The following is a 15,374-nucleotide window of genomic DNA, read 5'->3' on the forward strand; positions in this document are numbered from 1 at the left end:
GAGCCCTGTCTTTTGATATATCCCTTTGATTTCTGATTCCTTTGACTTTTTCTTTTGGGTCACAGGGTGGCTACTATGATATAACATGACAACATCAAAAGGCAGCAAGACAAGGGGGCATTTCTTCCCTGGGCCTTATTATTATTACTTTAAACAGGAAGGTACAGCTTTCCAGGAGCTCCCAGTGGGACTTTCTTTCAGGTTTCAAACCGGGAGCCAAAAGCAACCGGTGAGTTGTTCATACCCTTCCACCCATCCTGGCTAACGGGGTTACTGTGGTTGGCATACGCCAGGGGTTAGTAAACTTTTTCTGTCAAGAACATGTGAATATTTGGGGCTTTGCAGACTATGTGTGTTCTCTGGTTCATATTTTGTGAAAATGTAAAAACCATTGTTCGATCTAGGGGTGCTGCGTGCCAGGCATAAACTGATCAGTTCCATTCCATCTCCTGAGACTGGTCCACCATCCTGCCCACATTTGTCACCCACTTGCTGAACAATACTGTGATTTTGTTAGCAAATTGAGTGGGCAGCCAACTGTGTTTGTCTCAATATCTAATTTGCAAAATTGCTGTAATGATTATTAAATGAGATAACTAAAGGAAGCAAATAATACAGTTCTGGGCACATCAAAGGCCTGCAACACATAGCAGCTACTTATATTATTATTGTTGTTTTGTTCTTTTTTAGTAGTCCTGTATCATCGCTGGGGAATTCTGCCCTCTGAACTACTCCTACATGTGTGCATGGAATTCTGATTAGATTGTAATAATACATTATTTTGTGATTTTTTTTTTCTTAGTTGGTTCTGTTTTCCTCAGTTGTGGGAAGTGTGGCCTCTCAATTCCATATCTTGTTGACTCATTTATACCAATTTTAAAGTAATTTGGCAGTGGGCAATTTGATGGAGAAAAATTGGGTTCTGAATTCTGAGGACTTTAGTAGCCCTTTTGTTGGAGTAGGTTTAGTATTCTCAGTCTGTTAGGTTAGACTAGGTAACAACCCCCGCTCCCCCTACCCCTTGCCCTGCTTCCAGAGCTCAGTGGCTTGATACAAGAAAAATGTTATACTTGCTCATGCTACATGTCCCAAACAAGTCGGCAGGGAACCCTACCCCAGTTAGTGACTAAGTGACCCAGCCTGAGAGGCGCCACCATTGTGTAGTTGCACCACCGGTTACATATGGCTTTCTCCGCCTCCATGACAAGGGGAAGAGGGAGAGATTGGACAACAGCTCTTGGGCTTGTTGCTGCCTCAGCTTGGAAGTGACATATTTCACTGGCCAGAACTGATTAGATAGGTCCATCCAATTGCAAGGAGGGCTTGGAAATACGGGGGAGCAAATGGAATATTGAGTATTACTATTCCTTCCAGAATCCCACTGCTTTATTCACATTCTTCAGAAGGAGAGAACTGAAGAGGTTACACCATTTCTAGCTTGTCCTAAACTCTTATTTTTCCCACTTTTTTGTTTTGTTTACATTTTTAGATTATATTCTTCTCCTTTACCCTGCCTTTTCCTTTTCTTATACAGTCTAGAATCTTGTCAATAGTTTCTAAAAGTCAGAATGAATCAGTTAGAAAATGATAGACGCGAAAAGGTATGTCATAGATGACTACACCATGAAAATTTAATAGAATTTATCACTGCAATGCCAAAGGCACCTTCTTTTGCCCATTGAATACTCCCCTAGTTCAGTGAATCTCACCTGGGAGAGATGTTACTCCCTAGAGTTTATCAGGCAATGTACAACGACGTTTATGGTTGTCACAGTGGGGTGGAGGTGGCTACCAGCCTCCAGAGGGTAGAGGTCACATATGGTACTAAACATTACACAATGCACAGAACAGCCATCAACTGCAGAAAATGATCAGGCCACAGAAGATTCATATGCACGTTACAGTTTGAGAAGTACTACTCTAGGTTGGTTTCAAACTATGGTCTCATTACTACCATAACATAATCACCCGGGAATGCAGGAGCTCCTTCTAAAAACGTTACAACTCCTTCCTCTTTCCCTTTCTCCCTTCCGTCTTTCCTTCTTTCCTTCCTTCCTTCCTTCCTTCCTTCCTTCCTTCCTTCCTTCCTTCCTACCTACCTACCTACCTACCTACAATGCACAAGGAACTAACTCCCCTAGATCTACTAAATCAGAATCCCAAGGGGTAGGGCCATGGCCTTTTAAACAAATACCCCAGGACATTTATACCACCCCTGAAGTCTGAGAACCACATCCCAGGGCAAATCTTCACTCTATAGTTATCTCTAGTTTCCCCCAAAACTTTGCACATAGGAGGCCCATCCTCACAATTAGCGTCAACTCTTAACGTTTCCCTGTGGCTATTAAAGTGCTTCCTTCTGCTGCCCCCAGATTCCCACCTGGCTTTCAGCCCATTATTGGAATAGTTTTTCACCTTGCATTGAAAAATGCAGTGTTTTTGAGTTTCAGAAAAAAGGTAAAGAAGTTTTTGTTTACATCTGTTGCCTTTTCTAGCCATCGTCCTACTTCTCTGCGTGCGTCACTCCTTTCAGGTTCCTAGTGGGTTGCCACTGTCTCTGTTTTCTGCATCTTGGTGCCCACTCATCTTTAGTGTCTGCAGTCTGGCTTCTCTCCCCATTTTGCCACCAAATCTCTTCTTGCTAAAGTCACCAGGGACTTCATTTTCATTTTTGCCAACATTTTTGAGTGCTTTAAAGCAAACTTCTTGAGAGGTTGGCAACCTTATAAAAAAAATCATGTATTATGGTTCTAACCTGCTTTGCTGGTGTGCAAAGTTGAGCATGAACGTCAGTCTCTAAGCCAGGGAAAAATTGGACCTTACTCTCCCTTTACTTGCCAACCTCCAGGGTAGCAAAGTAGTCAGTCAACTGAAGGTTTTTACACTTAAAAACATGTTTTACAAATTCAAGTTTACTGCAGATTTTCTTTTAGCATTAAGCTAGTTATTTTACTTCCTAATTCATTTAATAAATTTGTTCAGATAATTGCCTATATTATTCTTGTGATGTATATCGTTTTGTAGTTGATTCTGACTAGAACCTTCCCTTATAGCACGCACCCATATTTGGAGTAGCTAAAAAAGTCATTCTACGTTCTCTTCCCTTTGAGAACATGTAAACTAAATCTTTAAAATCCAGTAGAAGGGGAAGTACTCAAATTGGAAGGAAATAGAATTAGAATGCACCGAATGCAGGCATCCTTCCAAAAAAACAAAAACAAAAACCCTCCATTCTCCCTCCTTCCCTTTCTTCCATCTTCTATCTTTCATTCCACTTGCCTTTCTTTCCTCTTTCCCTTCCTTTATGTTTAATTTTTTTTTTTATATACTCAGCAAACACATTCCAGGTAGTGCATTGGGCTCTGAGGATAGGACAATGAAACACACAGACAGACACTCTTGCCTTTAAGATGCTAAGAGTTTAGCATGGGGCAGTATTGTCCTCCAATAAACAAAATGATTTGCGAAACATACAGAGAAGGTGAGGGTGCAACGAGCCTGGGAGGGAGGCCTTGAAGATGGGCTAAGTGGAAAGTGGGTGGACATTCATAATAGGGATCTTGTTTGAGCTGAATAGTTACAGGTGAGCAGATGTCTTCCCGCTGCCACAGTAGGAGGGTGGAGGCAGAGGTATTTCAGGCACTGCGGTCGTATCAGCAGGACAGGGAGGTGTGCGATTACCTGGTGCCGCGGAGGTGTCCTGAGCGGGTATTGACTGAGGAGGCTGGAGAAGTAGGGGAGCACAGGTGTGGGTTTTAACTTGGGGAGTAGCAGGACCATGCATCTGACAGCACAGAGGACCGTGGCTTGAAGCGCAATCCCGAAAGACGGGAGATCAGGAAAACCAGTGCAAAGACCTGATAGACTGGTGTTCGGTATTGAGAACTAGCCCGGAGTCATAGAAACCTTGACAAGACCACAGGTGAGGGGCCCAGGGAGAGACGAGGCTAAAGGCAGCCCTAGGTCAGGTCAGCGTTGGATGGGGAGCATAAAGGAAGAGTCGCTTAGGAAGTAGGAGGAAAACCTGCGTGGCACTGCCACCAACACTTGTGGGTCAGGGACTCCCAACATAAGGTCCTTTGGCTCCATGTCGCTCACGCCAATAGGGCAAAATGGTACTCGGTAAAGCAAAGCAGAAACTCGAGCGTCCGCTGTAAAGATACCTTGTCCCCGATTTGAGGAACTCGGTAGACCCGTCAAGGACCGGCGGGAGGCAGGTGGTTCAGGGGCGCGTTTTCCCCAAAAAAGGGCGGCGAGGTCCCCGCAGCGCGCGCGCATGCGCAGTTTGCCCCCGCGGTCGGAGCGTGTCTGCGGGGCCTCGCGTCGCTGCGTTTCCCGTCGTCCCCACCCCTGTACGTGATTTTTAGCATGCTCTCGAAGGGAAGGTGTTCCAAAGGTCACTTGGGACGGAGTTTCGAGGGCCCTCTTGGACCCCCCCGGCGCTAACCGGTTGCGTGTTTGTGTCCTCGGGTCGCTTATCTGGTCTCTGCTGGCCGGCGGGGCTCGCCCTGGAATGTGTGCCCTTTGCTGACGGGTGGAGCCAGTTTCGATGGGGGATGCGGGTGGACAGAGAGAGAAGATAAGCACGTTAGAAGCTGAAGGATTAACTGATTCCGTGGTGGCGCAACTCCGTGATGGGAGAGATTTGGAAAAGGCTCGCTGCTCTTTCCAAATACCGGGCGTGCCAGAAAAAGGTCCAGGGGACTTGTATTCATCTTTTATCGGCATCTAGTGAATATTACAATTTTAACGCAGCTTTTTTCTTTCTTAAAATGTATGCGTGGTGTTTTTTTGGGGGGGACCCTCTGCAGTTGGGAAGAAATTCCTTTTAATAGTGATCCACCGTCTTCCTTCGCCTCCCGAGTAACTCGGAACAAATCTGCTCCCCTTACAACGTGACAGCTCTCGAAATGACTGGAAGAAAGCTCTCATGATTTCCCTTAATTTTTTTTTGTTTTTTTTCCCTCTCTGGGCCACACATTCCCTGTTGTCCCCCCTGGCCTGTATGGGACATGGTTTCTAAACCACTTACCTGCACAGGTGGCACGGCTGGCAACATGGTCGCCATGAACGGGAGAGGAGGGAGATGACTTCCCCTTGTCTTCGTTCCTTCCTCCTTCCGCAGACGTTTCTTTCTTCTAATTTTTATAGCCAACTCTGCGTGAGTTGTTGGGTCAGTGAGCCTGAGGGTGGGGGAGACAGCTCCGTGGACCGCTGAATAGCCTCGCTTTGTCTAGAGGCATGTTTTTCTCACTGTTTATGGTGCCTGACAGGGTCGTTTTTGTTCTGGGGAGAGCTGGTTTGAGAAAGCAGGCAGCTGAGAAAGCTGTGGGGCTCCACTTCCCTCTGGGGCTATCTCCAAGGCCCTCCCAGAGAGCTGTGATTTAGCATCCCCAAGGCGCCCCTTTCCCAGTGGAGGTCATCTGAGGTCTCTGCATCCCTGTCCCAAATCCAACTCTGATAGTGAGGGGAAGAGAAACTGTCACCAACTTCACCAGCTTAATAGAAGTCAGGAAGGAGCCCAGGCCAGCAAGAATCCATTTTAATCGTCAATCACATTACAAAACAAACAAACAAACAAAAAAACAAAAAAAAAACCCAACAACAGCTGTGTACCGCTTTTCATAACTTTTCCTCCACGGTTGGCAGTCACATTGCTTTCATTTGCAGAAAACACGATGTCAGTTTTAGTCAGAATTTACTTGTAAAAACTTGAAAGAAGGCAATTTGGAAAGGAAGGTGAAATTAGTGAGGTTTTCAGTTTGCATTTGGAATGAAACAGACACATTTGGGATTGTAATGTGCAAACAAAATGCTGAATTTTCCTTCTCAGGCCTTCCTGCTTTCTCTCGTACCCCTGGGCACATAGACTCCTTTACAGGCAGGCTTTGACGGTAGCAAGAACACTGGCAAGAAAGAACTTCAGTGCCTCTAACTCAATCAACAGCGAGCACGTTAGCATCTCCTCTAACCCGGGTGTGGACTCTGGTCAGCTGATTGGGGTGGCAGTACATTCCAGGAGAGAAGAAATGCTTGGCTGGTCTCTGTGGGTTCCAGAACATGTAGTCCTTCCATAAAATGACAGGAGAATTCAGTGTGCCATTGAGAGCTGCTGGATTTGTATTGAGCTCCCTACCCCCCATTCCCCCTTACCCCAGGGTCATGACAAAGGTGGTTTTTCTCAGTGAGTTCTCTAGGCTAGCAGTCTAAAGAACTTTAGGTTCAAGTTCCACTTCTACCCAAGTTTGATGGCCTTGGGTAAAGTTCTTGCATAGGTAAAGTTCTTAATCACCCTGAATTACAGATTCTTTCCATAGGTCTAAATGCCATGGATGTTTTTGCCCTGCATTTGCTCGTAGAGACAGGTTCTACTGGGTGCATAATATGACTCAGTTTCCTCATCTGTAAATGGTAAGATGACTTCCACTCACTTAGGCCTTGTTCCAGCTTCAAAGGTGATTCACTTATGTTATCAATTAAATGGGCATTTTGTCGGCGGATGGATACTGTGTATCCAAATATTTATATATATACATATATATATATATGTATACATATAAATGTATATATGTGTATATATATAGAATATATATGTATATATGTGTGTGTGTATATATATGTGTATATATATATATATATATATATAGAGAGAGAGAGAGAGAGAGAGAGAGAGAGAGAGAGAGTTTTAAATAACAGACTAATAAGTGAACATTTCATACACTATCTATTTGTTGAGGTTGATTCTGCCATGGCATCTGGTAAAGGTAATACTAACAAAGCAGAAAAGTACATCCTAATATTTACGTGGCTTGTAATAAGAATCAGTAATGACTCATGAAGTGGTCATCTTACTTGATCCCATTCTATCCTTCTGGCCTGTGCTTTCCTTGAAGCTGGATATTACTCAGCCAATTATTTCTTCTCTACTTGAATACCAGGCAGGGATAAAGGGGTCTCAATAAAGCAAAGAATATGGGATTAAGTAAAGGAAGGGTTGCCATAGATGATGAACATATATAGGAAAAGACTAGAAAATGTTGGAATCTGTGTTTTAATACTTCTCAGGGAGAAATCCTGAGCTGGTGCTATAGCTAATACTTAATTATCTCTGATTGGTCTGCTCTGCAGGCATCGCAGCCATTTGGTGTTCATGGGTTGATGTTTGTTAGGAAGTGGGCCATCTGCAGCCAGGAAGGTTTAAGATGACCAAGAGGGAAGAGGTGGGAGGAAAGGGGGTTGTGTGGAGCTCTGAAATGCCATTGTGGTGAGTTTCCTTTCATTGTGTATTGTTGATTCTTCTAGAGGAAGGCTCTGGACTGAGTCCCTTTCCATTTTCACTACTGCTAGGTTGACTATTAAACAACGGTTTTACATTTGGATGGCTTTTGATGAGACAACTAGGAACATCCTGGAAATATTATATTATAGAAATGTTAACATGCACACATCTGTAAATAACCATAACACTCAAATCTTGATTGCCTGTCTAATTCTTTCTTGGAAGCTTTAGATTTAAATAGACTGTTGTTTGCTGAATTTCTTTACCTGGATTGTCCCTCAGCTTCACTCTGCTGCATCCCAAGCTCCTCCCTTCCCATCTTCCCTATTTGTTTCTTTTGTGTTCTTGTTCTCAGTTGGAACCTACCATTCCTCCTAGGAACCTTTCAATATAATTCAGTTTTCCGCCTCTCCATCTTTACGACTACTTATCAAGTCAAGGCTCCTCTCTTCTCTTATTTGGACCTCTGCAGTAACCTCTCAGTCAGTTTTTCTGTCTCCAGTCTTGTTCCGCACCTCAATCCACTCTCTGCCAGCAGAATGACGACAAGAAGTAAGTAATTCAGCATTATGGGTCAGTCACTCTCTTTCCAGGGCTGAGGGTGAAACAGTAAACTAATCACTGTTTCTGCTCTCAGATATTTTCTGGTGCTAAAGACCAACAAAGCCATCTACACAGGCAAATAACTAACATGTTTATAAACTATTGTATCAAAAGGAAACAAGGATTTGAGATGGAGGATAAAAGGGTAGATATCTTTGCCTATTGTAGATGAGCAAGGCTCTCCTTAATGATAGCATTTAAGCTGAGATCTAAAGGATGAGAAGGAACTAGAATGGAAAGAGGTGGGGAAACAAATGTTCTAGGCAGAAAAGACAGTTTGTGCAGACTCTGAGATGTGTAAAGGCTTGGTGGGCTCAAAGAGCTAAAAACTAGGAGAGAATGATAAATGCAGAGACATTGAGGGAGAGTGATTTAAGATGGGATCAAAGAAATGGGCAGGAATTATATCACACAGGGCCTTGTAGGCTACAGGAAGGAGTATGTTTTACTCCAAGTTCAATGGGAAACCCCCATCGAGGAATTCTAATCACAGGAGCTTTTTAATCCAATTTCCATTTCACTATCATTCTTGTTTTGTGGAGTGTGTGTCAGAGGAGGATGAAAGAGGAAGCGTGGAGACCAGGTAGGAGGTAGTTGTAGAAGTCCAGGTAAAAGATGATGGTATATACTGAGATGTTAGCAAGAGAGTTGGAAAAAGGTAGGCAGATTTGGAATAACTTTTGGAGACAAAAATCAATGGGATATCCCATTGGATTAAACATGGAGACAAAACAATGGAAGGAGATTAAGGATGGCTGGTTTGAACAACTGAAGGGAGGGGGTCATCTGCTGAGATGATGACCATTTTGACCCTCTGTCTCTCTTCCATTTTTAAGGACTCATTTGTGATTAAATTGGGCCCACCCATACAATCCAGGCAATCTCCCCATCTGAAGGACTTTAACCTTAAACACATCTACAAAGTTCCTTTTTGCCATGTAAAGTAACATATTCCCAGGTTGTGGGAATTAGGGTATGGATGTCTTCGGAGGGTGGGCATTAATTATTCTGCCTACCACAGAGGTTGAGTGAAAGGAGAAGAGTATTCACAGAGGTGGCTGACAAGAGCTTTTTCAGCAGTGTGATGGCAAAGGAAAGCCATTTCATGGTGCGTTGAGCAATGAAAGGAGGAGTTAGGATGAAGAAACGACATAGTGTGTTGATAACTCTTTAAAGAACTGGAATTCTGACTGGAATGATTCCAGTGTAGAATGAGGGGAAACACTTTTTATGGCAGATACAAGAGAATAGTTGCTTATGAATAGGAATAAGCCACACAAGTCGCATGAGGGTGATACTGGGGAGTGTAGTCAGGGAAGAGATACCTGGAATTCTTCCTGGGATGAGCGTGGCAGGATGCAGTAGGGGAGTTGGCCTTAATGGGAGCGACATGCCTATCTTCATGTAGAAGGGAAGAACATGGATGTTTTGTGACTCTGTGATGCAAGGCGAGTGAGGTGCTATCTTATGCCTCCCATCTCTTCAATGAAGTATGAAGCAGGATTGCCATCCAAAACAGAAGTGTGACCGTACCAATTCAATTTATTGCTTCAAACTCTTCAATGGCTCTGCCTGCTTTCCTCTGTTTTCATTTCCGGGCACTCTCTGCGGAGGATTTCACACTGTAGTCTCACACGTTCCTTATAGCTCTCTAGACATACCACACCTCTCTGCTTTTTTGACTTTGTGTTTGCTCATTTCCTTTACTGGAATGCCTTGCCTCTCCTACCTTTCTCTTTAACCTCCTGCCACAGCCATCTCCAAAGCACACTTTTTCTCCAGGAACCAGCCTGTAGACATGCTCTCACCCAGGTTGGTTAGCTGCGCAAGGTCTCTCAGAGCTCCCTGTTTATACTTCTGTTATCCCGATATAATTATCTGTTATCTATCTGTAATCTCTACTAACTTTTGAGTTTATTGAGGGCAGAGGCATGTTTCTTTCATCTTTGTATCCACAGCACCTAGCACGGTGTCTGCACGTAATAAAAGCTCAATAAATGTTTGCTGACCTTACCAGTATCATAGCAGGTAAACTGATTGAACATACATCAAACTATATCAAAGTAAGATAGGAAAAACTAAATCGATTTATTGTCCATGAACTGTTATTATACTCTTCATTGACTTGTTCTAACTTCATTTTGCTCACTCTCCCTGCCAGATCTCAGCAGGCTCAAGCACTCCAAGGATCAGCTTTGATTACGTATGACCCTGTAGGTTGTCAAGTCCTTCAGAGAAAAGATTGTGGCTTAGTCATCTTAGTGTCACCATTACTTACTTAGTACAATGCAAAGCCTGTTTAAATTATTTTATAGTTGTTTCTCTAGATTATAAAGTTGTTTCTCTGAGCTGTAGCATGGAGCAGAGCTTCCCTTCCACAGCACGTCCTTTTCTGTGCTCTGATCAGCCTTGAGAGAAAAGCAGTCTGATACAGCCCTGATTCTGATCTCTTTATCCATTTCAGAGGCCTTGGATTGTTCTAAGTGGATTGATTCCAAGTTCTGTAAAGCTGAGTGACTTAGCATATTGTTCTTCAACTTGTTTTTTTTAGACTCAAACATATTTCACACATGCTACTAAGGCATGCTAGCTATGCAATTGGTCACTTAACAATTATGAATAAACATACCTCTTCACAACCAGCCAGCGTGATGCTTTGAATGGAATATTTTGCAACTGAAAAAGAAGTTTACAAAAATCTGTTTGAGACCTGCAGATTATATTCACAATAAAATGCTGAGGAATGAAAGCATGTTTCAAAATTGTGTATACAACATGGTCTTAATTTTATGAGAAAATTCTGTATCTATGTAAGTATTTATAGTTATAGATATGTGTACGGAAATGACTGCAGTGTAGTGCACCAAAATAGTAACAGCAGTTTTGCTTCGTTGATTGGAATTTGGGTAATTTTAATTTTCTTCTTTATACCTTTAAAAAAATTTTTTCTACTAATATGTGGTGATGGAAAGAGAACTGACTCTGGGTGGTGAACACACAATGTGAGATATAGATAATGTATTACAGAATTGTACACCTGAAATCTATGTAACTTGACTAACAATTATTACCCCAATAAACTTTAATTTAAAAAAAATTTATATTAAATATTTTTCACTTTTAAATTCAGGAAATCTATGGTATTTGTTTTGAAGAGTAATTTATTATTACTCGCAAAAATTATTATTATTATTATTGGCGTAACTTTAAGAGCCATACCCAAAGAACATGCTTTTTAATGCCCCCTCCTCTTCCCTACCTGGCATTATGGCTGCAGTAGATGCCTTTGTATTCTTTAATAAGCTTCAGTGGTAAGATACTTTTTAAATTTAATCTTAATTTTTAATTTTGGCCAGTAATGAAGAAAGCAAGAAACAAGGGGTCCTAGATTTGAAATGTTTTTTAGCCAAGAGTACTAGAGAATGGAGGTTAATGTACCTAAATGATTATTGACCTAGAAGAGGCTTTGGAGATGACTTAAAATGTGGAAATAAGATCAGGGCTCAAGAGATTTCCAAGGGCTACCCAATCAGATCTGTTTAACTCCCCAACCTCAGGCAGATGTTCCAGCAGTTTCTTGGGGGGGGGGCCTCTCTTTACCCTGGTATGTGTGATTACAGCGAGACTTTCTGAATGCAGCTTAATTCCCAAGACCAAAATAGTCCAGTGAGTCACTTGGATACATTCTGAATCAAAGATTTAAAAACCAAAGCATGCCAAAGGTCCTAATGCCTTACTTAGCTCAGAGTAAACGTCAGTTAATTTTGATTTCAAGGCTACCAAAAGGCTCGTTGCTCAAGATAGCCAGGTAATGTCAGAGTGAAGAGAGATGGCACCTTATTGGCAAGGACTACGTGGTACATGGTGTGTGATGGTATGTTGTGGCGTCCTATTTTATTTTAATTATTTTTTCATATTCTCTGTGGTGTTTCACACAATGTAAGGCACATGCCATGCACAGTGTTGGTGAATGACAGAGACCAGAGCAGAGGAGAGGATTAGAAAGTACTGACTGAGTAGGGTGCCATCCATCTGGCTTGCTGGAACTGCCCCTCTTCATACCTCTTGTCTCGGTTTAATGATGATCAGTGTCCTCTTTTACTCTCAGAAGTGTCCCATGTGGGATGGTCATTTCATAGGGTCACCCTGTGACTGAAGTGGCTGAGTACCATCTAGATTCGTGATTTCATCTCACTCTGCACAGCAGTTGTCTGCCTGGCAAAAATGTAAGAGTCACACCCAAGAAAGGGCACATGCTTCTTAATGCCCCATTCCCCTCCCTATCCAGCGTAATGCCTGCAGTAGATGCCTTTGTATTCAGCCTTTTCAGACAAATAAATAGCACTGTTGAAGGAGCCCTAGCAGATGAAAGCTCTGGACACGTTGATCTCTATTACCACAGCTGTCCCAGATGGTGGTAATATTTCTGGGACTCTGAAGTCAGCATTTGGGCCAATGGGATAAAATCCTGAGAACACATTGAAACTGACAAACTGCCTTGACATTTGCTCTTTGGCTTCTAAGCCATAGATTTTCTTCTTTATGACAGTTTGTACTTCTGTTGCCTTTATTCCTTCAGGGACTCCTGCTTGATCCCCTTTTTTCTTTGGAAGAATGAGTTTAAAGGCAGCCTGTCTAATTCTCTGAGGATTTAGTGCCCCTTAATTGCCCTAGAAGTCTGAAAAGTCGGTTTCTAGGAACAAGCTCAAGGAGGACTCCAAGAGAGACAGACGTTTGTATTTCACAAAGGCCATGCAGCTTTCTGATTCCTACCCTGGGAGCAGAAGTGTGATAAATGAGACGGGAAATGCTTGTGTTTTTTGAACTGGGGTTTTAAGTTCCTAGAAACCTCTCGTGCTCTGTAAATTGAAGAGTTAGTTAGAACTGTGCTCGTTTAAAATGAAAATGGTTCTCAACTTTTCTTGGGTTCCTGAGCCCTCTGAGAAAGGATGATTACTGAGGATCCTCTCCCCAGAAAATGATGTAAGTGCGCACACACGAAACATTTTACATGTAATTTCAGAGGATTTATGTTGCTCAGTCTACTCTGTGGATTGTAGATGAATGTAGCAGATACAGCTGGTTGCCTCCCTGATTGGCATGCTTCTCACCCCCTTTTCTTCTTCCTATGAGAAACCCTATTCTCTTCGGGTATCTCCTCCTCCTCCATGTGAACGGGTAGCCTGGGGGAGGCCCTGACCTCAGCCCTAGGGATGGAGGTGATGGCAGGATGACTGGTCTAAGCCAATCATGATGGCCTTTGGCAGAGATCGGTTCTGGCATTGATTGATAAATGATACTTGTTGGCAAATAAGACAGGAATGTAGTTCTGCTGGGAGCTTGGGGGCAAAATTTCATCCCTCTTAAAATGAATGACGTCCATATATAGTAGTATGGAGAAAACAGTCTTTGATAATCTCTCAGATAGGTTCTAGGATTGAGCAAATGAGAGAAGGCACACAGAACCCTGTGGGGATGGATTGAAATTGGCCCTATTGGTATGAATTCATGATTTCCAAAATATGCACATGGGTGTGTATATGCATTTTCATGTGTAGATGTATGCATATGTGTATTTTTAATGTATTGGTGTATGTATATTTGTATGTATATGTATATACACATTCATGTACTTCCTACCTCTGATTGGTGAATGGGCCAAGAAGTGATTCTCCAGGAACAATGAGCACACCTAGTAACCAGATCTTGACACCACTGACCACTAAAGAGAAAGGAGTTTCCTTGCACAAATTTCAGGGATGGAGCATGAATCAAGGTGATACCCGACGTTGTTCTCATCCTAGTGCCCTAACGGAGCCTTTAAAAGACCATTCTTCATCATTCACTGTTTGTTTGTTTGTTTGTTTTTAACAATTATGTTTGTGATCAAACTGGTGGATTCCTTGGTCTCAAACTCATTGTTGCAGCTCTTTTGATATTAATCAGCCCCTTGGTCTGTAACTGTGTTCTGTGGGATACCATGCTGGTAGGTTAGAAATTCTTATGCTTTTGGAGAGTGTGCTTGCAGAGGCATGACATGCAGAGAAGGCAAAACCATATTTGGAGTAGGTCAGCATGAATCGCAGTGAGCCTGGATTGCTATCTCCTCTTCCCCTCCAGGGTGGAAGGGGTCTGTTACAGTCCACTTTTTACCAGCAGGCTGGCTGATATCCTTGAAAATGCTGTAGGTGTTGTATCTATCTCTGCTGTTGGTTGGTTGGACATTCAGCAGTAGCAATGGCTAGGTCGAGAGTAATGGGAACCCACACTGCTGGACCCATGCTCAACTTCCATTCCTGCCACCTGAGCCATTCCCTTCTTGGGTCCATTGTGCCAGCACTGGAGTGGCTGAGAAGAGGAGGCTGGCCGACATCCATAGACAAGACACCCATTCTTCCAAGAACATCTCAAGCACCGCTGCATCTGCTGAAGGGCAGGGCAGAGTGTACCACAGCCAGCAGTGCTGCCGAGCCCTCACCTCTTCTGGCTCACATGTTTGCTATCTACTGACTCTGAATGCAGAGCTTGAAATAGAGGCTTGTGTGCAAGACACTTGTTTGTTAGTGTGATCTCAATAAATAGGAGGGACAAAGTGGATGGAACAGGGAAGGAGGGAAAGCCAGTGTGCAGCTGTCACGGCTAGGGACAGTGATGGTCAATGCCATTAGATCTTCTAAGAGTCTCATGAAATGTGCCTCAGAACTGTGTGCCCAGGGGACTAAAGGGGTTATTCACCGGCTCCTGTCCATCATTGTTCACTAGTCACAGGTGGCCACACAGGCTTTAACCCCCAGGTTCTGCATATCAGCAGGCCCAGCAGGTTCCATCAGGTTCAGAGAACTCTTAGAGCAGGAATGCAGAGATAGAAGAGGGCATCTGGTACAGATAAAGATAAAGAGGCACTGACAAGTTGCATCTGTTTGGAAGCTGGTCAAAACCTGTGCTGAACTGGAAAGCCACATCAGGGACTGAAGTAGGATGGGGGTGGAGAGGCATTCGGAGGGTGCACAAGATTGTCCTGTGCATACACTACACTCCAAATGGTCGAGGGAGGAAAAATTCAGGATTTGAGCAAGACACACTTGGCTCCACTCTTACCTACTGTGATACCTTGGTGTATTCACCTGTCGTGCAGGGTGGCCTGCGGGGTCTCCGGTCCGCTCCCCACATAAGAACGCAGGATGTGGTGAGGCCAAAAAGGAACACCCACGGAGCCATAGGTAGGGGAGTCACACCACTATAGTCTCACTGGCGGCTGGGTTGGAGACACAGGAAGCAGGAGCCACACTGTCTGCAACCTGCTGTCCACTTCTCTGCAAGCCACAACCTGGACTCCACCGTGCTAACTGCAATCCACACTTGCTAGCTCAGCCACCATCTTCTTGCTAGCTCCCCATTTTCTGCTAGTGTAGCCACGGCAGTTATATTAGTGGCCAATGGCTCACTGGTTACAGCTGATGGCCAGCTAGCCACAGCTGATGGCCATCCAGTC

General features: G+C 43.5%; 2 protein-coding genes across 3 annotated transcripts in view; one reads left to right on the top strand and one right to left on the bottom strand.

Annotated features, from left to right (window-relative positions):
• Nucleotides 1-15,374, top strand: part of MAP2K6 (mitogen-activated protein kinase kinase 6) — a 112,145-nt gene that overhangs the window by 29,111 nt on the left and 67,660 nt on the right. The gene's annotated exons all lie outside the window — the stretch shown is intronic.
• Nucleotides 1,609-5,347, bottom strand: LOC308488245 (uncharacterized protein). The gene is made up of 2 exons (XM_081027795.1): nucleotides 5,033-5,347; nucleotides 1,609-4,527 (listed from the first exon to the last, which is right to left on the bottom strand). Exons 1-2 carry the CDS (start codon nucleotides 5,066-5,068, stop codon nucleotides 3,970-3,972), a joined length of 594 nt encoding a protein of 197 aa, XP_080883921.1. The 5' UTR covers nucleotides 5,069-5,347; the 3' UTR covers nucleotides 1,609-3,969.

The sequence above is a fragment of the Rhinolophus hipposideros genome (genome assembly GCF_964194185.1).
Source record: "Rhinolophus hipposideros genome assembly, chromosome: 20".
Lineage (NCBI taxonomy): Eukaryota > Metazoa > Chordata > Mammalia > Chiroptera > Rhinolophidae > Rhinolophus > Rhinolophus hipposideros.

Coding starts and splice junctions, on each gene's coding strand:
- LOC308488245 (XM_081027795.1), bottom strand. CDS start 5,068: ATGGCGACCATGTTGCCAGCCGTGCCACCTGTGCAG. Junction 4,528..5,032: donor CAGCCGTGCCACCTGTGCAG/GTAAGTGGTTTA, acceptor TCCACCCGTCAG/CAAAGGGCACACATTCCAGG.